At 35.9% G+C, this 23733-nt stretch overlaps 1 protein-coding gene across 3 annotated transcripts in view; it reads right to left on the bottom strand.

Moving 5' to 3' along the window:
- The window catches only part of PLS3 (plastin 3), an 88965-nt gene that overhangs the window by 5970 nt on the left and 59262 nt on the right, over nucleotides 1–23733 (bottom strand). For all 3 annotated transcript variants that reach the window (XM_081276608.1, XM_081276610.1, XM_081276609.1), the window contains exons 3-12: nucleotides 21086–21249; nucleotides 14389–14518; nucleotides 13387–13519; nucleotides 10829–10910; nucleotides 9943–10108; nucleotides 7195–7337; nucleotides 3952–4047; nucleotides 2062–2257; nucleotides 1115–1193; nucleotides 179–293 (exon numbers count right to left, since the gene is read on the bottom strand). In XM_081276608.1, the coding sequence (XP_081132734.1) occupies nucleotides 179–293; nucleotides 1115–1193; nucleotides 2062–2257; nucleotides 3952–4047; nucleotides 7195–7337; nucleotides 9943–10108; nucleotides 10829–10910; nucleotides 13387–13519; nucleotides 14389–14518; nucleotides 21086–21249 (1304 nt within the window). The remainder of the gene's footprint in view (nucleotides 1–178; nucleotides 294–1114; nucleotides 1194–2061; nucleotides 2258–3951; nucleotides 4048–7194; nucleotides 7338–9942; nucleotides 10109–10828; nucleotides 10911–13386; nucleotides 13520–14388; nucleotides 14519–21085; nucleotides 21250–23733) is intronic.

Raw genomic sequence — 23733 nt, 5'->3', positions numbered from 1 at the left:
TTTTTTTTCTTTCTTTTTGGTGGTGGGGATTGAACCCAGGGCTTTGAGCATGTGAGGCAAGCACTCTACCAACTGAGCTATATCCGCAGCCCCAAGATGAGGAGTTTTTGAAACAAAATAAACACACTGAGAATAAAAACAGTCTGTAACAAAGACATGCACCAACTTAATTATCTACCTTTTTCATGTTGGCTCCAAGCTTTGGGTATGGAGGTTTATTAACCTTACTCCAGTCCACAGGAACTTTAATTCGTTCATATAGCTGTAAGATTACCAGGGCATCTTGCAGGTCACTAACAATTTAAAAAGTAATAATTTAATTATTGTTTTCAGAGAGCTGAGCTTTTACTTTCCTGAAAAACAGTACTCCCACAGACAAACAAGATATATAAAACTATAATACCCAAGACTCATATTTTCTATCAATCTGTGCTGAAAATAGAGCTAAGACTATTGGATTCACTTGACAGTATGTCTTGAGTGTCTATTGTGAAGAAGGCACTGTTCTAAAGGCTAGGTGCATGGGATAAAAATCCCTGTTCTTCCATTAGAGCCAAAGAAATACACAATAAACAAGTACATGGACAGATATACAATATGATTTTTGCATGTATATACTATGAAGGCAAAAGGAACTAGGGTTATTGATTAGAGAAAGGCAAATGGAAGTCAGGAAAATAGTAAGGGTATGGAACATAGTAAGGACATGAAATATATGTGGATGAAGAACATTACAGTACATAGAATAAAATAAGGGTATGAGCCATTATATGTGTGCAAATAATATTTCGGGTTGAGGAAATAGCGAACCAAAGGCCCTGAGGCATCATGGATGCTCTGCTAAAGTCATTCCCTGGACTGTTTCAAAATAAAGTACTTGTTTCCTAGGGTACCATAAAGATGTTTATATGGTTCTATCACTTGTAGTTAATGATCATGTAAAGAATTCAGACTTTTGCAAGTTTGGAAAATGATGCAAACCACCATTCAACATTTTCCAATATAAATAATTGCTACAAATGAACATTTAGAAAAATCATTAGGGCAGTCAATATTTATGTAGCATCCATCCACGATGTTCTTTACTGTTTATAATAGCAGTGGGATGGCTTACGCATAGAGATGGTTTACGTGGGGATTAACACCAAGAGAGTTCATCCAGTTACGGAAGGTTCTTTCTTCACGAGTTTCTCCTATTAAGAATATTTTAAAAATTTAGTTATTCATTAAACTTCTTGTATATGCATTTAGTATCAACTCATGTATTACTTTATTTTATTTGCTTTATTCATATCTATGTTTTTCTAATTTCTAAGCATTCTTTCTAAATATTCGTTCTAGATTCATTCTTTTTAAAAAATTTTGTTGAATTTATTTTAAAATTAATGAACAACCATGTAATAAACAGTTAAGCAATTTAGGTTTATAAGCTTTTACTCTTTTTTTTGAGGTGCTGGAAATTAAACCCAGGACCTTTAGCATGCTAGGTTAGCACTCTCCAATCAAGTTACACCCCAGCCCCATAGAGGTTTATGAACTTTATATATATAATCTCCTTTCCCTCTAATCATTCCCCAATATCACCTCAAATCTGTATGTATCAAAGTAACTGATATTATATATACATGTATATATATTCATATATATTTACTTATTTATATTTATTTTGGCATTGAGTATTGAACCCAGGGGAGCTTTACCAGAGAGCTACATCCTAGTCCTTTTTATTTTTTCTTTTGAAATGGATCCTCATTAAATTGCCGAGGCTACCCTTGAACTTGTAATCTTTTGCTTCAGCCTCCCAAGTAGCTGGGATTATGGGCGTGCATCACTGCACTTGGCTGATTTATTTAAAGTCCAGAACTTTATTGTAAGAGATCACTTGTATTCATCTCTTTTAGCAATTGCCAGTTTTTACTCAGCATTGTGTCTACTTCTACCATATTCTTGCTAAAACAAAGTGAATAAAGAAACTTTTTAGGTTAGGAATATGATACCACTGTGGCCTCTCTGCTTCTACTCTATAGTCCACACATTAGCATTTGAGAAACAATTAGTTACCTTCTAATAGAGTCCAGTCAATATCCTGGTTCTCTGGCTTAGTTAGTGCTGGGTATTTATTAAACAGGTTAGCCACAAAGGCTAAGTTCAGTTTGGGGTTTCCACTGACAACATCAGCAGGGGTAACAAACTGTCTGCAACCTAATTTATCTGCTTGTTGAAGCATACTCTCAGCTCTCTTCAAATCATCTGTTTCCTGTCGAAGTAGAATAAGAAGACATTTTTTAAAAGACTATACTAAAAATAATGAAAAATTCCCTACAATCATAGGCTGAGTATACAATTGTACTTTCTTTTAGCTAACACATGGTACTTATTATAAAATTGTCTTGAATGCAAAAAAAGCTGGGGGAGGGCTATGCAGGATATGCAGTACCTCTAAAACACACTAGGTGGCGCCAGATGATGTTTTAACTACTGAGTACGTTTAACTCAATTGGGATAACATCTCTCATGCCAAAATGCATTATGAAAAAACCTAAATAAGAATTTTTAAAAGGAAGACAAAGAAAACATTAAAAGTGTTCACATTTTAAAATTAGGTCCAAAGGAAGGTATACTGCTTAAAAAAATGAAGGACATTGAAAAACAAGGGGAAAAGAAGAGCAGAGAATCAGAGGTTAAAATGAGTGTTTGGAGGAGACTGAGGCACCTGGATGGTGGTGGGGAGACAGTCTCTGGGGTACAACCCTAAGGGAATATCACAGGTGAGGAGAAATGGAACATGATTGTGTAGGACCTTAATTGCTAAGCAGGGCATTTAGACTGAACTCTAGAGTCAGTGGGAGAATCCTTATAGGATTCTGAGCCGGGAATACACAAAGAAAAGTGTTTTAGGAAGATCAGTCAGGAAGGATTGGCTGGAGAAGGGCTGTATCAGAATCAGTATACTGGCACCATTTACCCAAGCCATGAGTCCACCAGATCAGCCATCCCTGACAGCTCCCTTAATCCCTTCTCCCTACCAAGAGTGACCTGAGCCGAAGAGTTTTATATTTTACACACACACACAAATATAAGCATATAGGTCAGTTATAAATTCAGTTCTGGTAAAGGTAGAGTCATAGAGTTTGGTCAATGTAATCTACTTGGTTCTGCTGCATAATAGGGCACATATGGGGATTTTGTTAATTAGTAGAATGCATTCTGCTTCTAAAGGGTACAGAAAAACACAAAATTCTAAAATGTTGGGACCAAATAGTCTAGTCCATTCCTTCATGGGTGGGCAAAGTGAGATCCAATTTTAGGACAAAACTTGCCCAAGATCATTGAGCAAATTGGTGACATAACCAGGAAACATGGTCCCTGACAGTGATTCCCCAAATTGGGTTTCATGAATCAGGATTTTGTGAATGTATTCATATTACTCAACAAAGAAATATTACAGATGTAGATATGAATATGTAGTTATTAAATCTATTACTGTGGTTATAATCCAAAATACTTGAAAGAGACTAGTCTCTAGTGCTTATTTTTGCATACTTGTTTTGAATATTTCATTCGTATAAATGAATAAATAATTATGGAACTCACCAATAAATGATCAAAATCAATCAAAGCTAGTTTTTCCCCTGAGTTATACATACAGTAACACTTAAATAATGCTTAAAATTGCCAACATTATTACATGCAGTTATAAAAATTCTTTTTTTAAAAAGTCTGTTTTTATTACTTCAACTACTGTCTGGTTCTAGTTTTTCTTTTAACAATTTTGTTCTGATTAGTTATACATGATAGTAGAATGTATTTTGACATATTACACATATATACAGTATAACTTCTCATTCTTCTGGTTATACGTGATATAGAATTACATTGGTTGTGTATTCTTATAAGAAATAGACAACAATATTGTAAGGCTGTAGAATTCAAAAGAGCACCTATACTTACATTGAAACCTGACATGTTAATATCTATCCGTGGTTCACCTTCCTTTTGTCCTTTTGGCGCAATTTGATTGAGAAGATGGAAATAGGCTTTGGAATCCTACAAATGAATTGAAAATGTCAGTGAGATCACAATTATAAAGAGTGAATAATATAAGGCTTGGGCCTTATAGTCTATCTTCTTATTTAACTGTTCTTTCCCCCAGGAAAAATCCACCTATCTGGCCTTAAATCTATCTGGTCTGTCTTGAATATGGATGAACTGGATTTTGACATGACTTTAAAATTTACTGAAATCACTGATACAATAATGCTAATAAACATTTCTGTACCTTCACTGAATTACTGAAGTCAACAAGCTGGATAATTAAAATAAGCATGGAAAAAAAGTAGTAGAGCAGAGATCCAGGAAGCATAGGGAAAGAGAAGATAAACAAGTTATATCATTATAAGGCACAATATATACCATAATGTATGGCGAAGAGATCTGCTATGTTAACAATGTTTAATTATAAATTTAAATGAGAAACCCTTTAGTTAGCAAAATAACATTTACCTCTTCAGATTTGGAGTATACTTAAATAAACAAGCTTCTTTCTCTCTCTTTTATTTTTTTAGGTGCTGGGATTAAACCCAGGGCCTCATACATGCCAGGCAAGAGTTAAATGTTCTACCACTGAGCTATGCTCCCATCCCCAAATTTCTCTCTTTGTTTTAAGCTCCTAAACTCTTATCTTTTGACTACATAAAACAAAATGAAGTTGTTCATCTTGGGGGTGGGATGGGTGAATTAGGCTGTGTGGAAACTCTATAGAACACATCTTGGAAACCACTGTACTAGTGCAAATTCTAAGTTTCTTAACACAGACGTCAGGTAAAATTCTGCCTCTCTGAAATACTAAAGGACAAGAACTTGAGTTCAATATTCCTTAATTCTGTCATATCTGAAGACTACCCGTCTAGCTGTGACAGTTTTCTATTATTGGGTCTTGAATATCCAGACAGGCTATAAAGGAGTGTTTCTTCTATAGACTGTGTGCATCCTAATCCCCTGGGGAAGTTGCTCAGTATGTGCGTGACTGGTTCCAACCCCAGATCTGCCAGATATGAATCTCTCATAGCTGCCAAGAAAGCTGTCTTCTTCTTCTTTTTCTTTGTAGTACTGGTGACTGAACTTAGGAGTGCTGTACCACTGCAATATATCCCCAGCCCTTATTTTTTCATTTTGAGACAGGGTCTTGCTGAGTTGATGAAGCTGGCCTCAACCTTTCAATTCTACTGTCTCAGCTTTTCAAGTCTCTGGAATTATAGGCATATGCTATCATGCCTGACAAAAGCTGCATCTTAAACCAGCCATGTAAGTAAATTTAAAATTCAGCATCATAAAAGACTCTTAAGAATGGGGATAATCAATGAGTGAAAGCCATTTCAAAGCAATTCATGAAATGTCAATCCAGATTCTATCATTTGTAGACTGAGGATTTACCTCTTAAGGAACAGTGCATTCCAGTTGCAAAAGTGCTTTCATTTCTAATTACTTACTAAATGTACATAAACAATTTATAATTTAATCCTATGCGTTTGAGAAGAACTGGTAGAGTAGACCCAGCAGAGTCTGTATTTACTACCCTGAAAGGAGTTTTACAGTGGACAATTTGAACTTGAATATAGATAAAGTGGAAGTTAGTTTTTATATTACCAAATAACTATTTGTACTTCAAAAAATTCAAAGCAGGCTTCATTAAAAAAAAAATTCCTCTTGTACATTTAAAATACGTCCTAGACCATGGATCCATATACAAATGGTTTTCAGGAACACATCTATATATCTGGCCAGATATGTTGTATAAGTTAAAAGAGGGGAAAGGGTCATCTGTCTAATAATTTGGGTATCCTTTATTTTTGCTAATCAGTAGAGCTAGTATTCCACTGCTTCCTTTCACCACTGAACAAACTGATACGAACACAGGGTATTGCTTTCATAGCCCTGTCAGTGTTTCAGTGACATCTGACGAAGATCTTCAAGTTTGTTCCTTGGGTCTGGTCATCTGGAGTTTCAAGAATTGAGTCAGTTGATAAAACAGAGCACCTGCTGTCTCCTGGTATCACAGGGGATTGGTTTTAGGGCACCTTCCTCCCCTGGACACCAAAATCTGAGATGCTTAAGCCCCGTATATAAAATAGTGTATTATTTGCATATAACCTACACACATCCTTCATACAAATAATCTACAGATGATTTAAGTGTACGTGGAACCCAAGAATATGAGCGTGTCAACTGTATTTGCTACGGCATTTTGTCTCTCTTCATGTGAAAAGTCAAAGGTTGTATGTGGTGAGTAAATTCTTCCTTTCCTTTTCTTTTTTCTCTACTGCTCAAGGTTGAGTAGTGAGTGCCACATTAAATTTGACAGAAGAAATATTTGAGGGGCTTTTATGCAGTAAGTATTGTATTAGAGGTGGGCTTTAGTAGGAGGGTATTGGGACAGGGGCTGAGGTAGGAGACAAATAAAAAGTGCTCATCATTCCCTCAAAGAACTCAACCTCTAAAGATGAGGAAGTATGACATGGCAGAAGCTGAATAAAAAAGGTGACAGGAATCTTGAGGCACCTCCTTTCTCTTCTAGTCTTTACTACAGACATACTGTGGGCTGGGAAAGACAGTTAACAATAGAAAATTCACGCATGACTGTTTTATACTCTTATGTTTCACAGTAGGCAAGTCAGGCATGGTGACGCAGGCCTGTAATCCCAGTTACTTGGGAGACAGAAGCAGGAGGATCAAAAGTTTGAGGCTAGCCTCAGCAAAAAAGACTCTGCCTCAGAAGAAAAGGATTGGGGATGTACCTTAATGGTAGAGTATCCCTGGATTCAATATCCCATATGGATGCACAGTAGACAGAATACAAAATATTACCACTATAATTCTTTGACTCTTTTCTACAAAATGACTTGGTGCTCATGCTCCTGACTTGGCTCAACCTCTCTACTAGAATCTTCCATTAGGAGGACTGGGGGTGTGGCCCAGTGGAAAAGTACTTCCCTAGCATGCCACAGACCCTGGGTTCAATCTCTAGCACTGCAAAAATAAATAAGTGAAACTAAATTTAAAAAAAATCAGCCACCAAGGCCAAGAAGCAATAAGGCTTGATAATATACTATTAGAATTTTTCCCTCAGTTAAGATGGGATGAAATCCCCCAAGATCTTATATCCTTCCAAAGTGTTAAGGCCTTTTGCATGGGTACCTTGATGTCAGCACTAAAGTTGTTGATTTTTTGCCAGCCAGAGTTTTCCAAATGAAAGTTTGCCCATCTAAGCAGAAGCTCTTCTGGAGACAATTTCATAAGCTCCTCCAAGGTCTCACCATCCCGAAGCAAAGCAGCTAAAGCTAGAAAAAAAATATGATCAATATATGATATAATAATGGTCATGACAAGTTCACTCAGTCTTTTGACACCCTAGTAAGTAACAGATATGCAAGAACCTAATTAAAAAATAAATATGTAAGTAGACAATTATTAACAAGCTAACTGATAGAGGCAGTATTATGAGAATGCACACCAAATATTAAAGTAAGTTATATAATTTATTTTTTCTTTTATAATTCTTCACATTCCAAATAAAGTTGTAGATTTTAAGTTTAATATTTTCACATCATGTTACAGTTATAGATAAACTGTTAACACTTTTAAAATCAGGAATCTGGGAAGGATATTTAAATTTGGAACCTTTTACTTAACCTTTTTTTTTTTTTAAAGAGAGAGTGAGAGAGGAGAGAGAGAGAGAGAGAATTTTTAATATTTATTTTTCAGTTTTTGGCAGACACAACATCTTTGTTGGTATGTGGTGCTGAGGATCGAACCCGGGCCGCATGCATGCCAGACGAGCGCGCTACCGCCTGAGCCACATTCCCAGCCCTTACTTAACCTTTTAATTAAAGCAGCCTAGAAACACTATAGTACTTATATTTAAGTATAATCAATTAACTTGCAGGATTAAACTTATTATTCATTTTTGGTACTAGAAATTGAGCCCAGAGGTACTCTACTACTGAGTTTCATCCCCAGCCCTTTTTATTTTGAGACAGGGTCTCACTAAGTTGTTGAAGCTAGCCTCGAACTTGCAGTTCCCCTATCTCAGCCTCAAGTCTCTGGGATTATAGGAGTATACTACTATGCCCAGAAAAACTAAATGATTTCTGAAGAGGTCCAAGTAATAATTTTATCAGGCATACTTTATCTTTGATGGATTCCTGTCAATATGGCAGTTAGAGATTAAAAAAAAAAAGAACAGAAGCAAGATAGCTATTTGTATAAAACCTTCCTTCTATTCCCTACCCCATCAAATCAAAGGTTGCAAAGGATCAAATAGTCAGTCCCACATCTAGTACCTGATTTATCACATGAACCAATTTTTAAAAAAAATTTTGTTTTCCCCCTTTCCTTCAAGTCCTTTAAGCAAGGCTAACACAGCTGTGAAGAAGGCCAGCAAAAGTAGGAGCAGGGCCTACAATCTCAGCTGCTCTGGATGCTAAGGCAGGAGGATCACAAGTTCAAAGCCAACCTGAATGAGGCCCCATCATCAACAACAATAATAATAAAAGGATAAACATAGGACTTTTTGAGTGGATTAAAAATGTAAAATTGTAAAAGCACAAAAGAAATCTTATATGAAAAATAAGACTTGTTGTAAAAACTTAATGAACTTATTAAAAAAATGAATAAACAACAATAACATGAAAAATTAAAAAAAAATAAGACTTGGCAGACATTTTAAGACCTGTGAAATACTTTTAGATTCCCAAATGTATACACGTCCTCAAAGGTAATTGAGGATAGAGATGGTGATGGTAGGAATCTCTGGAATAAAATATGAATATTTACAGTGGTGTTCATTTTTTCTTCTCTCTCGTTCTTTCCAAGGAGGATGTAATCCAGGTCCTTGCTCATGCTAGGCAAGCACTTTACCACTGAGTTACACCTCCTGATCCTTAACATTTTCAACTCTAGAGAGAGAGGGTGGTGTAGCACTTTCTAGGATCCAATAACAATTTTATTGCATTTAAAGTATACATTATATAAATTGATGATGTGATACAAAAATGTATACCTTATGCTACTAAAATGATGTTTCTGGGGCTGGGGTTGTAGCTCAGAGGAAAGAGCGCTCGCCTAGCATGTGTGAGGCATTGGGTTCAATCCTCAGTACCACATAAATATAAAATAAAGGTATTGTATCCATCTACAAATAAAAAATAAATCTTTAAAAAAATGTTTCTGCTGGTTCAGGAAATGTGGGATCATCAAGGGTTAGTTAGAAGACTTTGGAAGAGGTCTAAATACATGATAGGATAAAAAAGGTATCCAAAACCCTAACTGTCCATCTCATTCTACCATCTTGCCCCCAACCTCTGCCCAATTCAAAGTTCCTCCGTTCTTGCCTTGCCCTCCTTCCCCCATTATGGATCAGCATCCACTTATCAGAGGAAACATTTGGTCTTTGGTTTTTTGGGATTGGATTACTTCACTTAGCATGATATTCTCCAGCTCCATCCATTTACCTGTAAAAGCCATAATTACCCTACGTATGGGTATGATTCCACTAATGGTGTGACTCTACATCATGTACAACCAGAAAAATGAGAAGTTGTGTTCCATTTGTGTAAAAAATAAAATTAAATTAAAAAAAAAAATAAGTGCACAATTGTGGACCTGAGGATGGTGATGACATGAGGGTTGTGTGGACACAGCAAAAAAGGATATCAAGTTCCTTAATATCTGTTTTTGTACCTTTACTGTAAAATAAATTTTCAAGTGCCAGGCAAATGTTAATTACTACTAAAGAAGAGAATTATAATTAGACTGTTTTCCTAAATAACTCTATGGCATTAATGAATGTTAATTCTAATCATCTAATCACCTCAAGCTTGACAGTTTGCATGATGAGAAAAAAAAAAAACACTAAACAATTTCCAAAATACTGTGCTCTATTACCTTCGTTTCTGCTTAATTCAATGTCAGCGAACAAACCAATCTTAATGATCTGCCAAAGCAATCCCAAAACCAGATGAGGTTTCCCAGCCCGCAAGTCCTCCGCACCAATGTTCACAACATGACACCCGATGGCAGATGCAGAGTTCAGTGCCAGATTCAAGTTTTCCTGCAAGACAGCCAAATTACACACTTGCTTCTTGGCCTTCCAATTTTCCTTCAGTGAAAATGACACTCAATGAAGAAATTAATAACCTATATTAACTTCACCCAGACTTCAGAGTTAAAAAGCACAGTTAAATCAGATCCCTGCCTTGTTGCTATTATCTTTTGCAGAATTCCATGGGAAGTTGACATGGTATTTATATCTGGTCCCTTTTGAATTATGCTGACATTAAATGAAAAGGCTGAGTAACCAAAGTAAGCATGTCCATGTTAGCAAAGTGTTATGTTTTTAAAAATGTCTTAATGAGAGTTCAATACTATGGCATACATCCAAATTCTAGAAGTCATCAATCTCCACATCCCAAGGGGTGCTCTTGCTTGAGGGAATTTTGCTACCTAATAGTCCAGTATTTAATCGATGGAAAAGAAAAATGCTCCTTCCTTAAGCATGTCAGTTAATTAAGAGTTCAAATATTTTCATTTATTTCTGCAACATTTGAACAAATTATGAAAAGATCATAGGGCTTTGAAGTTAGTCAGGGACATAACCTTCCAATATTAACCTCAAGCAAGCTTGCAAATCTGAATTCCAGGTTACTTTGTAATATCCACATAATAATGTGGGGACTAAATGAGAGTTGTGGGGACTAAATAAGAGCACAGAGAGTACAGAGAACAAATCTGGACTCAGTCATTTCATGGAAGAGGCGAGAAGAATGCATACCTGAATGATAAAGGGTGTAAGTTTCTTCTTGTTGATTGCCCTTTCATCAATTGTATCAGGCACTGAAAGGTTGATCATTTTACTAAAATAAAAATGGGGATGAAAAAAGAGTTGATTTAAAGGGTTTTTATATTCACCAATATTTTAAGGCTTATCATAACATGTCTTTAATATAATCTAAAAAGCTAAATGCAACAGATAGCTTTTATCATGTTGATCACAAAAGATGTAATACAAAAAATGCAAATTTCTAAGGAAAAAAAAAAGACCATGGCCTGGCACACACATGACTAACAACCCCCCCCCCCAAAAAAAAAACTACGAGATTTGAGTATTCTTTACATTGAATGACCCGAATATTGAAAAATGTTTCATTGAATAAAATTTTTTTGGTACTGGGGTTTGAATTCAGGAGCACTCTACCACTGAGCTACAGCCCCAGCCCTTTTTATTTTATTTTGAAACAGGATCTCACTAAATGACCCACACTGTCCTCAAACTTGCCATCCTCCTGCCTCAGCCTCCCGAGTTGCCAGGATTATAGGCATGTGCCACTGTGTCCACCTGAATAACTGATAAAATCCAACACTAAAAATGGATCTCTTCTAAATTATTTAATTCACCATTTAAAAACTGCCATTTAGCTGGGCACCGAGGAGCATGCTGTAATCCCAGTGGCTCAAGAGGCTGAGGCAGGAGGATCGTGAGTTCAAAGCCAGCTTCAACAACTTAGTGAGATACTAAGCAACTCAGTGAGACCTTGTCTCAAAGTAAAAAAAATAAAAAGGGGTAGGGATGTGGCTCAGTGGTTAAGTACCCTTGAGTTCAATACCCGGTAACAATCAATCAATCAATAAATACTGCCTGCCATTTATCCACAAAGCAGCAAAATTAGTTGAGCTTGAAATTCTGTCATTCACCAAATGTTTACTGAGTGCCTTGATGATGATCCAGACACTGTATTTAATGCTGCTAATAGAGTGGTGAGAGAAAGGAAGGTTAGGCTACACTTTGTGATGTATCAGGAAGGATCTTCTCATTTGGTAAAATTTAGAGTTAGACTGACATTTCTTTTGTTCATAATACTGCCCTAATAAATTTTATTCTGCATTGGAAAACCATGCTTCTTTCCTTGCAAAATTTAACTGTTAAACAACCAAAATGACCTATTTACAAAAAGAGAAATTTTACATTTATTAGACTGTCATATGAAATATATGTATTGCATGATAACTAAGCACCGCATATGTAGCAATTTAATTAATGCTCACAACAGCCCCGTGAGCTAAGTACAGGTTGAGTGTTCCTTATCCAAAATGTTTGGACCAGAACTGTTTTGAACCTTGTATCTTTTTGGATTTGGGAATATTTGCATATACCTAATGAGATATCCTGGGGATGGGACTCAGGTCTAAACACAGGATTTATTTGACTTATATTCACCTTATTCTCAAAGACTGAATGTAATTTTACACAGTATTTCTAGTGTATCTGTGTTTTGATTGTGACCCATCACAAGAGGTTAGATGTGAAATTTTCCATTTATGGCATCATGTCTACACTCAAAAGAGTTTTGGATTTTGGAGCAGTTTTGGATTTCAGAGTTTTGGACTAGGGATACTTAACCTGTATAATAATATGGAGATTATAATAGATGGAAACTTAAATGTAAAGGGCTCAACTGTCTGGACCATAGTTACATAGCTACTGAGTGACAAGGGCCCAGATATGAACCCAGGTGGATTGATTATGGAGCACTCTCTCTCTCTCTTTTTTTTTTTTTTTTTGTGGTGCTGGGTATTGAACCCAGGGCCTTGTGCAAGCACTCTACCAACTGAGATATATCCCCAGCCCCATGGAACAAACTCTTTTTTTTTTTTTAAAGAGAGAGTGAGAGAGGAGAGAGAGGGGGAGAGAGAGAGAGAGAATTTTTAATATTTATTTTTTAGTTCTCGGCGGACACAACATCTTTGTTTGTATGTGGTGCTGAGGATCGAACCCGGGCCGCACGCATGCCAGGCGAGCGCGCTACCGCTTGAGCCACACCCCTAGCCCTGGAACAAACTCTTAATCACGGTGCTACACTACCTCTATAAATAGGGGCAGCAATGGGCAGTGCTAATAATCTTTATCATTTCTACCAAGATACTGTTGGCTCTAGGGCAGCTGCAGTGAAAAAAGCATTTTTTCAGAAATAGGTCATTGAAGAGTGAGAACTAAAGAGTAGCCCCCCCCACACACACACCTGGAAGCAATGGTATCTCAGAATAGATACTGACATACTTAAATTCAACACAACTGTAATGTACTGCTTGCTCAGTGATGAGAAGAAGAAACTGGAAGCTGAGAGCTTTGCACTATAAAGAGGTAGGTCTCCAATCTCTGAGTTGTAGATTTAGAGACAGACTTAGAGATGAAATAAAAATAGCAGAACCAGGATAATTTCCCCTTTTCTTTATTTCCTGAGGTAAAGCTTTTGAGCATTCAGAAACAAATATATCAATGATGTGAAAAGCTAGTTTTTGAAATCTGGATCAAAAACAAGCTAATATATTTACCAAAGCACAATTCCGTCACCAACAGCTTTGAACAGGTCATCAGTGTTTGGATTCATTGGTATAACGTGTCTGCAATCAGGATCATTTTCCAAAGCTTTGTTTATCCAGTTAACAAAAGCGTATTTTTCTTCCTCTAAAATTATGATAAATGACAAGAAATTAATTCATTATTTGACTCAAAATCCTGAAATAGTCATATGGTAGTATTGAAAATTAGTGCGTCACAAACATGCCGTTATTCTCTTTGGAAACTCAGATACTTGGACTCAACATAGTGGCCATTAGGAATCACAACATCAACTAAAAGAACACAGCAGGTTAATTGGCCCTTAGAGAAATTAGTTACAAAAATCTTTTTTTTTTAAATATTTATTTTTCAGTTGTGGTGCTGAGGATCGAATCCAATGCCTCACGCGTGCTAGGCGAGCACTCTACCTCTTAGCCACAAACCCAGCCCCACGAAAATCTTTTTAAAATCACATTTATATCACCATAGAATCCCACTGTAATAAAGCCTATCATTGCATGTATTGTATCATGTCTCTTGCAAGCTAACAAAGCCATACAATAAACATGACTTCATGACAACTATCTGTTCCAAGCCCCAAAACATGTCACCAAAGACTTCTTTGTCTGGCATGTGTGAAGCACTGAGTTCGATTCTTAGCACCACATTAAAAAAAAAAAAAAGGCATGCTATTTACAACAACAAAAAAATAAAAATGAAATAAAATAAAGACATTAGACATGAGTATGTCAACATGTAAATCAATGTAAGTGTAACTGATGTGACTCTGCAATCTGTATACGGGGTAAAAATGGGAGTTCATAACCCACTTGAATCAAAGTGTGAAATATGATATATCAAGAACTATGTAATGTTTTGAACAACCAATTAAAAAAAAATAAAGACATTAGGAGAATATGTATTCTAGAGCCCCTTCCTTACATGATGACATCATGATGTCCACTGTGTTAACCCAACACATGTGAAATTATTACCTGAGTAAGAATGTTGTGTTCCTTCACTGGACAACTCTGAAGTTCCTCCCAGAGCACAAATCCCTTCTTTCCTGTTGATTGCCTTGCGGAAGGTTTTTGCAATATCACTGCTTTTTACCTCTTGGAAAATCTATTGATAAAAATAATTTTTTCATCCACATGAATTTAAAATTAGGCACAAGAAGAAGCACACTTATCTTCTTTTATTATTTTGATCACCTAAAGTGTTTTTCATAGGTGATGAGTGTTAAAAAGAAAACTTGATTTGAGTTCTGCAAGGCTAATTAAGTATAATACTACTGCTAAAGATGAAGCGCCAAAGCCAATTGCACACAATTGTCAAAAAACACTAAGTGCTCCATGCATTGAATCCACTTGAAGCCAAAAACTAGTGTGGTTCAAAGGCACAGGTAAATCTGTTAAGTTTCTATGAAAAAGGACGACTCTGTTCTGTTCTTAGACAGAAAAAGCTGAAGGATTCCCCCTTCTTTAACTACAATTTTTAGTGCAAAGAAAGGTAAAAGTGTATTATTTATTTATTTTTGGCACTGGGGATTAAACCCAGGGATACTCTACCACTGAGCTACATTCCTGATGTTCTTTGTTTTTTAATTTGAGTCAGGGTCTCACTAATAGTTGTCCAGGCTGGCCTTGAACTTGTGATCCTCCAGCTTAAGCCTCCTGAGTCTCTGGGATTACAGGTGTGTGTCACTACACCAAGATAAAAAAACATTTATGACTCACCCCCCGCCCCCCCCAAAAAAAAACATTTTGTGGTATAATGGGGAGCTCAGTAAGAGTTTGTTCAATCAAAAGTTACAAAATAATAAGGTGAAAAAATGTATAAGCTGGCAATAATAGATGACTATTGAGAACAGACATAGAGGCTTTTCAGTGATTGTCTTGTTTGGGCATTTATGAGTGTAACTTTTCTTCACAGTCAGAACTTGACTAATGAAGTTAATTTATACATTCTAACTGTACAAAAGCAGGTTGCAATAAAGCAAATTTTACATCATGGTGCAACCACTTGGTTGAATGAATAGACATTCTAAAGGTCTATATATTTCCTAAATACTGGAATTAGCCTAACCCCAAGTTTGCTTTTGGTCATTGCCAGTAAGAGGAACAAGATGTAGCAACTTCATAAAATGTAAATGCTTAGTGAGGCTTGGGGTGCAGCTCAGTGGTAGCACAAGGGCCTAGCACACATAAGGCTCTGGGTGTCTTGATCCCTAGCTGCACAAAAACATAAAAAATTAAAATGCTGTTTAGAACCCTTATTTAAATAGACTTGTCTTTCTAGGGGGTCCCTTTTTGCAATTATTTCACCTAGGGAAAGTGGCTTTTTGAAATTTAAAAATTCGTTTTTCTTATTATGAGTGCTTTTGATTCAAGTGTCATTGACTTGTAAAAATTAGGTTATTTCAATGAACACAATTTCACTTGAATGATAAATTCAAATTTCTCTGTCATGTGAAAGTAGAAAAGCTTCTGTATTTGTCAGTAGCCCCATTACAAAGTCATCTTTTCCTACCACCTTTCTTAAATCCTGCCTTTCCTTGGCTCTACATCATAATTTTATTTAGGAAAACAGTTAATAAGCAATAAGCTTGAAAGAAAATCAAGCTTACTCAATTCTCATAGCTGCAATTTTGTGCTACACCTATAATTTTAGAGGTGGTATTTTAGAATGGATATATGTATACACATAGACGCATACACATTAGCTACTCTAAATATTGCATACAATCAGTAAAATCACTCTTCCTCCTCTACAGCCATTATACTGACTTTTGTGCTAAGTATCAACAATATGGTACTTGAATCATGCACTCCAGGTAATTTGAAATTATTAAAAATTTTATTTATTATCTGATTAGTCCAGTTTTTTTCTGATACTGGGGAAAGAACCCTGGGGTGCTTGACCACTGAGGTACATCCCCAGCCCTTTATTATTTTGAGACAGGGTCACTCTGAGTTGCTTAGGGCTTTGCTAAGTTTTTGAATCTGGCTTTGAACTAGCGATCCTCCTGCCTCAGCCTCCTGAGCCACTGGGATTATAAGCATGCACCATCACACCTGGCCAGTCCAATTTTAATTTCATTTTCTTTTATCTTCCACTTCCAAATATTATACAACAAAAGCCTTAACTGCAATGGATTTTGATCCCACTAGTTCCTCTTTGATAAGAATGTACCTGCTCAGTGAAAAGACAATTATTTACTAGTCTACCTCATTCTGAACTGTACTTTGTTTAGTAAAATATTGTCAAGTAAGTTAAAATCTGACTGGTATGCATTTCCTTATATCTAAAATACTACAAATCTCTCACTGCAATGATAAAGAAATGTTACTGTCTCAGAGTGAGATATGAAAAGTTCATTTTTCTTATTATGAGGGCTTTTGATTCAAGTGTCATTGACTTGTAAAAATTAGGTTGTTTCAATGAACACAATTTCACTTGAATGATGAATCCAAATTTCTGTTATGAAAAGTAAAATAATTCAAATGAGAACAAAAAAAAGAATGTCTCTATTGTACAATATCCTAATGCAATTACTTTCACAGCTCTAATAAAACTCCTAATGACTGAGAATGACATGCAAAACTGTAATTAAAGTTGTTAATTCTCAATTGTCTTATAAAAGTTTCATGACCTTCACTTTTCTTCCTTTTTTACTCTGCCTGCCTGCCTTTCCTTTCTTGAACCCAGGGCCTCAGGCATGCTAAACAAGTGTTCTACTAGGAATATACATGCCCCCAGCCTCTACTTTCCAAATATTTTTAAATAAATTATTTCAGTTAACCTCTATTTTTCAATTTCATAGTATTTCCCTCTGTTTCTTAGATTTAAAATTTTTTAAATGGTAGAAAATAGAAAATTTCTTTATCTCTTAAATTGATTCACTATATAAGAATTTGCATTTTCCTTTCTAGTTTAGTAAAGAGTGTGGAGTGATGATAAAATTATTTGAGTACAAGCTTTGGCTTAACAAAAATCTCAGAAATCAGAGATAGTACAAGGCTGATCACTGTGCTAGAGTGTTCTCAATGAATCTTTTCAAAGCTGCCATTGTGATCCTAATGAGCTCACTGTTTTGTGCTGTTTTCCCTCCATGAGGAAGGACCTGCTATCATCTGTAAACAAACTCCTGGTATATCCTGATCAGGCAGTAATATCTACTCTCATTCTATACATTTTTATTTCTTGTTCCTCTCAAAGGAATTTGTTTCATCACCTTCCTCTCAAAGACCCTCAGCAACTAGCTAGCTTCTTTTGACCCCTAAATTAGCCTGGCACAGGCATAGTGGCCAAACCAAAACAATCTAGAGGCATATGACTTAAGAAGGAAAGATTTCAGAAAAATTGCCCCCCCCCCCAGAAAAAAAAGATAAAACAACAACAAAAAAACCAAAATCGAGTATATTCCATGGTTTGGGGCTTGTTTCCAAAGTAGCAGGTTTGAATTTTTTTTTAAATTTGTTTTAAACCCTGCACTTGGAAAAGAATACTATCTTTTTCTTAAAAAAACCAAACAACAACAACAAGAAAACAGTAGCCAGGCATGGTGGCTTAGGCCTGTAATCTGAGCTATTTGGGAGGCTGAGGCAGGAGGATTGCCTGAGCCCATGAGTTTGGGCCAGTTTGGATAACCTAGCAAGACACTATCTCTAAACAAACAAACAAATGAACAAATTAAAAAAAAAATACAAACAACCACTTCAACAACTATGTAGCACTTATATTAAGCAATCTAATCCTGTGAGGTCCATACTATTAGTAAAAGTTCTCAAAAAGGTGAACAACTCATTGTTATTATGCAAGAGCAAGTGTGTCACCGTGAAAATGAGAATACAGTCATCTCTGCTCAGAGAAATTATTGCCATACCAGCCTTTCACAATTAAAGGAAAAAATGTCCTATTATCTTCTAAGTATAAAATTCTACTAATTTAGTTTTGAAATACTTAGAAAAAACAAAAGCAGATAAAAGCAGATAATTAAATTTAATTTTCTCATTTAAAATTTACATATAATTTGGGGAGTCTTCTTCCACCGATCATATATTCTTCTCCAAAATTAATATAAACTGATTTTATAACTTGGTTTACAATTAACACCCTTGTGGCTGCAATTCAAATCAAAAACCAAAAACTTAACATGCAAGAACATGTTTATTTCTCTTTCCTTAAGCTAACACCTGACAGGAATAACCTACTCCCTGTTTCTTGGATAACTAAGCTTTACTCATGTTTTGTTTGACAATTTGTAAGATGTTTCATTGATGACAGAGCAGATGGGAGTGGACAGACATTTGGTTCAATGCCCATCTTTCAGTATAGTCATAGTAGCACCATTCTGAAACTTCAGGCAGTTAACTTCACTGCCCTTTAGACTTCAAGTTACTTGAAGAGCAGAGAGATACTAGAAAAAGCCCCTAGTCCTCTGGGTAATTCTGGTCAAGTCACTTCATTTTTCAGGAACTGATGTTTGTTCGAATTTGAAGAATTAAGGAGTGTAAACATTTCAGTTCCTTCTAATTCTAAAACTTAATTTTAAAATATCCTCATTAATAATTGTTTTCCAAAAAATCCCTGATGTTACCAAAATTATTATGCCTGTCTTTAACCTTTAAAAAAATGTATGACCGCAATCTTACCTTATCACTTAAAAGCCACTAAAAGCCATGTAGAAACTACAATGTTTCAAAATATACAGATTTAAAAATTTCCCCAAGATCATTTTTTTCCCACAGAAACTTTCACAATTTTATCCTTAACATCACTAGCATAATACAAATCTTAATGTTTTAGGCCTATTCTTAGCAGATTAAAAGCTTCTGAGCTGTAAACTGTGCCTAAAATAAGTAATCATAGTTAACTACTGCTCTGAGGTGCTTTAAATTCACAATTAAACATGCAGTTATAAGGAGAGCAAGTTATACAGAAGGCATGCAAGTGCTCAAATTGCAAATCAACTGCAACTTACTATTGAACATAGAATTCAAAACAAAGGCTTTGGCCATAACTGGAGACAAAAACGGTGGGAGGAAATCAGGATTTCAAAAGAAAAATGGCAAGAACTGTATCATTATCATTATAACATGAGTCTGCATTTTAAAAATAGCAACACCCCCACAAAATGCTAACAGCAGAGTAGGGTCATTACTTAGTTATTTATTCCTTGACCTCTGGAGTTAATTCCAATTAGAGAGAAATATCAGAATTTTACCTGCCATAGTGAGCAATGGTGACTGATGGGAGTTTATGTTGTAATTTCAGCTGTCTTTGGGCAAAAATGAACCATGGAAAAGGAAGATAGAAGTGCCAAGAAGTTTGTGACAAATATTAGGCATTAAAGACTAGTATGCAATATATTGAAAAGAATGCCTAATAAGATGTAGTCAAGCTGGTGTGGTGGCGCACGCCTATAATCCCAGCAGCTAGGGAGGCTGAGACAAGAGTATCGTGAGTTCAAAGCCAGCCTCAGCAAAAGTGAGGTGCCAAGCAACTCAGCGAGACCCTGTCTCTAAATAAAATACAAAAAGAGTTGGGGATGTGGCTCAGTGGCTAAGTGCCCCTGAACTTATTCCCCAGTACAAAAAAAAAAAAAAAAAAAAAAAAAAGATGTAGTCAAGCTGGACACAGTGGCACACACCTGGTAAGCCCAGCAGCTCGGGAGGCCCAGACAGGAGGATCACAAGTTCAAAGCCAGCCTCAGCAAAAAGTGAGGCGCTAAACAACTCAGTGAGACCCTGTCTTTAAATAAAATACAAAAAAAGGGCTGGGGATATGGCTCAGTGGTTGAGTGCCCCTGAGTTCAATCCCCAGTACCACCCCCCAATGTATTCATATTCAGCCTTCAATAATAAATAAATCCATAAAATCTGAAGTATGTTCTTAATTGAAACAAGAAGCAATAAGTATTCTTTAATGTATATCTCAAATAATTCCTCAATAAATCTAGACTGAAAATGGCATAAGTCTAGAAAATCGAGACCTCAATTGTTAGCAGCTAAAAAAGTTAGGCCTCAATAAAGAACCATATATAGACTCTCCAAGCCCCAGTCAGGGAACACCAACCTAATTGCTTGGGGTTGGATGAGGAGAATCATGAGATCAACCCCTAACCTTGAGGAGCACATGATGATACTAGAGAAGAAAACAAAAATTTTACATGCCTCTTCCAACGACTAAAAAGATATGCTTCTAACTTTTAATTATCAAAATGATCGCCCTAGAGAAAATGGTACAGTTAAATACCACCACCACAGGAGTTGAAAACATCTTTTTAATCAGAAAGTTTAGCTCAGGAAGCTTCTAAGACTGTGAGTCAGGGTATATCATTAAAATTGTGGAGCACACTGTTCACCACAGGAGAAAGAAAGAACATTTCAAGGATGTCATTTAGCACCTCGAAAGATGCCCTGTAATGAAGTCCCAATGGAGACTGTTCACCTTCCACACTGAGCATTGTGTTGTATCTTGGTTCCTGTCAGTGTTCTTCTCAATTCTTTTGTCAAGAGATTCTGGTTGCTGAAAGAACTAACTGAATTTAATGGGCAGGATGACAGAGATATTATTAGTTGTAAGAGTACCACATGATATATTTAACAACTTAATAGCAATTATAAGATCCCACTAGACAAAGCAACAATCACTACTTTTAATAATTGTGGTTTTTCACATACTTACATAAACAAATTCATCAAAACTTATCTTCCCATCTTTATTCCTGTCACCATCCAGCATGAGTTTTTGAATAATTTCTCTTACTTTATATCCCGGCAATGGCATATTAGCTTCCTTGAAAAGCTCATGGAGTTCATAGTCACAAATGAATCCATTGCTGTTGAGATCTTTGTAAAAGGAACAGGCAAGGGAAAAAAAAATTAGGAGAAATAAACTAAGTATTTCCCACTTTTTGGCTCAGTTCATAAGCATATTTTCTAATTGCTTGTAACCTAAGGATGTTTGATGTTTGAAAGGGAGATGTAAATTTTAATAGAATGAGTAAGGTTTTTTATCATGCTACCTTGTATTTTAAAGTGTATGAGAAATTCTACTTACAAATGGCACCCCTAAAGCTAGGGACACAGCTCAGTTGCTATAGTGCTTGCCTAGCATGTACAAGCCCTGGGTTCAATCTCTAGCACCCCCCCCCCCAAAAGCACCCATAATTAAAGTATGGTTAGTTAATAATACTATTATTATTAAATCACAAAACTAAGAGGACTTTTAAAAAACAATACATTATACACCAACAAAACATTGCCATACTGTGGTATTAAACAATTCCTACTATAACTATTTAGTTTTACATTTCTATTCTTTCATTAGTCTAAAAGAAGTTTTATGGATTAGCACTGATTCTATTTTTTTGGTACCAGCAATTAAACCCAGGGAAAAACTTAACCACTGAGCTATATCCCCAGGCCTTTTAATATTTTATTTTGAGACATGGTCTCGATAAGTTGCTGAGGCTGGCTTTGACTTGTGATCTCCTGCCTCAGCGTCCAAGTGTGTGCCACTGCACCTAGCAGCACTGATTCTATTTTAAAGCATACCTGAAATAAAACAAATATCAATTTTTAAAAAAGAGTTAATGTAAACAAAAATTAATCCAAGCCAAACAGAATTCATAAAAATAAATGCAGTACTAAGTAAAGCAGATTTATTATGATTTGATAAATAAACTTTTTATCTTTGTGCTACTCCAGTTTTAACAGAATATGTATTGAAGTGCTCACTGAATGATGCTTATTCTGAAACTCTTCAAAAGGAGAAAGAAAAACATGGACAATAATCAAAAGTTGGTTTATTGAAAAAGAGTGCTGGGCTAAGGATATAGCTCAGTGGTAGAGCGCTTGCGTAGCATGCACAAGGCCCTGGTTCTATCCCCAACACTGGAAAAAAAAAAAAAACATAAGAAATGTCCTAAGGGCTGTAATCACTTGCGTATATTTTTTAGTGAATAAATTTTGACTTTCAGCTGTGGTATCAAATATTTAAGTTAAATTGTAACAGAAACAAATAACCTGAATAGAGAAATGACAAGATTACCACAACAGCATTCAGAAATGACACAAGATTACCACAATAGCATTCAAAGAAATGTATTGTGAATAGGTAACTTTATTTGATATATTACTAGGTACTGTTTTGGGACTGAGGATACTATAGCCAACAAAAGAATATCTTGTACTCAAGCAGCTCATATTCTAATGACAATTAATAAACAACACTTAACAGGCAATATAACTATAAAATACTATATATAGTAAAATACCAATATAAGTGCTAAAAATATAAAGTAAATAAAGCAGGCTATCAGGTGTTAGACCAGGGGCTGTTATTTTGGCCCTGAAGAGACATTCAAGAAATGTCCAGAGACTTTTTTTTTTTTTTGGTAGTACTGCAATTGAATCCAGGGGTGCTCTACTACTGAGCTATACCTCAGCTTTTTTACTTTTATTCTGAGATAGGGTCTCACTATGCTGCCCAGGCTGGACTTAAACTTGCAATCCTCTCTCGGCTGTTCGGGATTGTTCAGGTGCACCAAAGTCCATGCTGGTCTGGAGACATTTTTGGCATCTAGTGGATAGAGGCTAGAGATATTACTGTTAAACATGCTACAATGCACATTATTCCCCCCTATAACTGTTCAACAAAGAATTATGAAGCTCAAAATGTAAACAGTAGGGCTGGGATGTAGCTCAGTGGTAGAGCACTTTCCTAAGTATGTGCAAGGTTCTGGGTTCAATTCCCAGAGAGTATTGATGTCATCAAGTAAGCCTGGGTTAGAATGACATTGGCGAGGGTGTGTGTATGCACTTAGATAGAATGGTCAGGGAAGACTACTTTTATGAGATTATATTTGAATACAGACTTGCAGGAGGTAAAGGAGCAAATCATGAATATTTGAGGGAAGAGAGCTCTGGTAGAAGAAATTGCAAATGCAGACTCAGATACATAAGTACACCTGGTGGGCTGGGGTTGTAGGGCACTAGTACAGCACTTGCCTAGCATGTACCATTTGGCTCTCAGCATCACATATAAATAAATAAATAAAATAAGGGTCTATTAACAAAAAAACAAAACAACAACATCAACAACAAAAAAGAAAGAAAGAAAGAAAGAAAGAAAGAAAGAAAGAAAGAAAGAAAGAAAGAAAGAAAGAAAAGGTACATCTGTTGTATTTTGGGAACTGCAGAGAGAGCAGAGTGGGTAAGAGGGAAATCAAGAGATCAGATCAAGAAGCAGGATTATGCAAATTCTTTTAGGCCATAGCACATATTTTAAGACTTTTATCTAGGGTGATCTAAGCACAATCATATTAGCTA

Source organism: Spermophilus citellus, assembly GCF_964194105.1.
Source record: "Spermophilus citellus genome assembly, chromosome: X".
Taxonomy (NCBI): Eukaryota; Metazoa; Chordata; class Mammalia; order Rodentia; family Sciuridae; genus Spermophilus; species Spermophilus citellus.
Note: the sequence above shows the minus strand (reverse complement) of the source record. Positions and strands in the feature narration are given on the sequence as shown.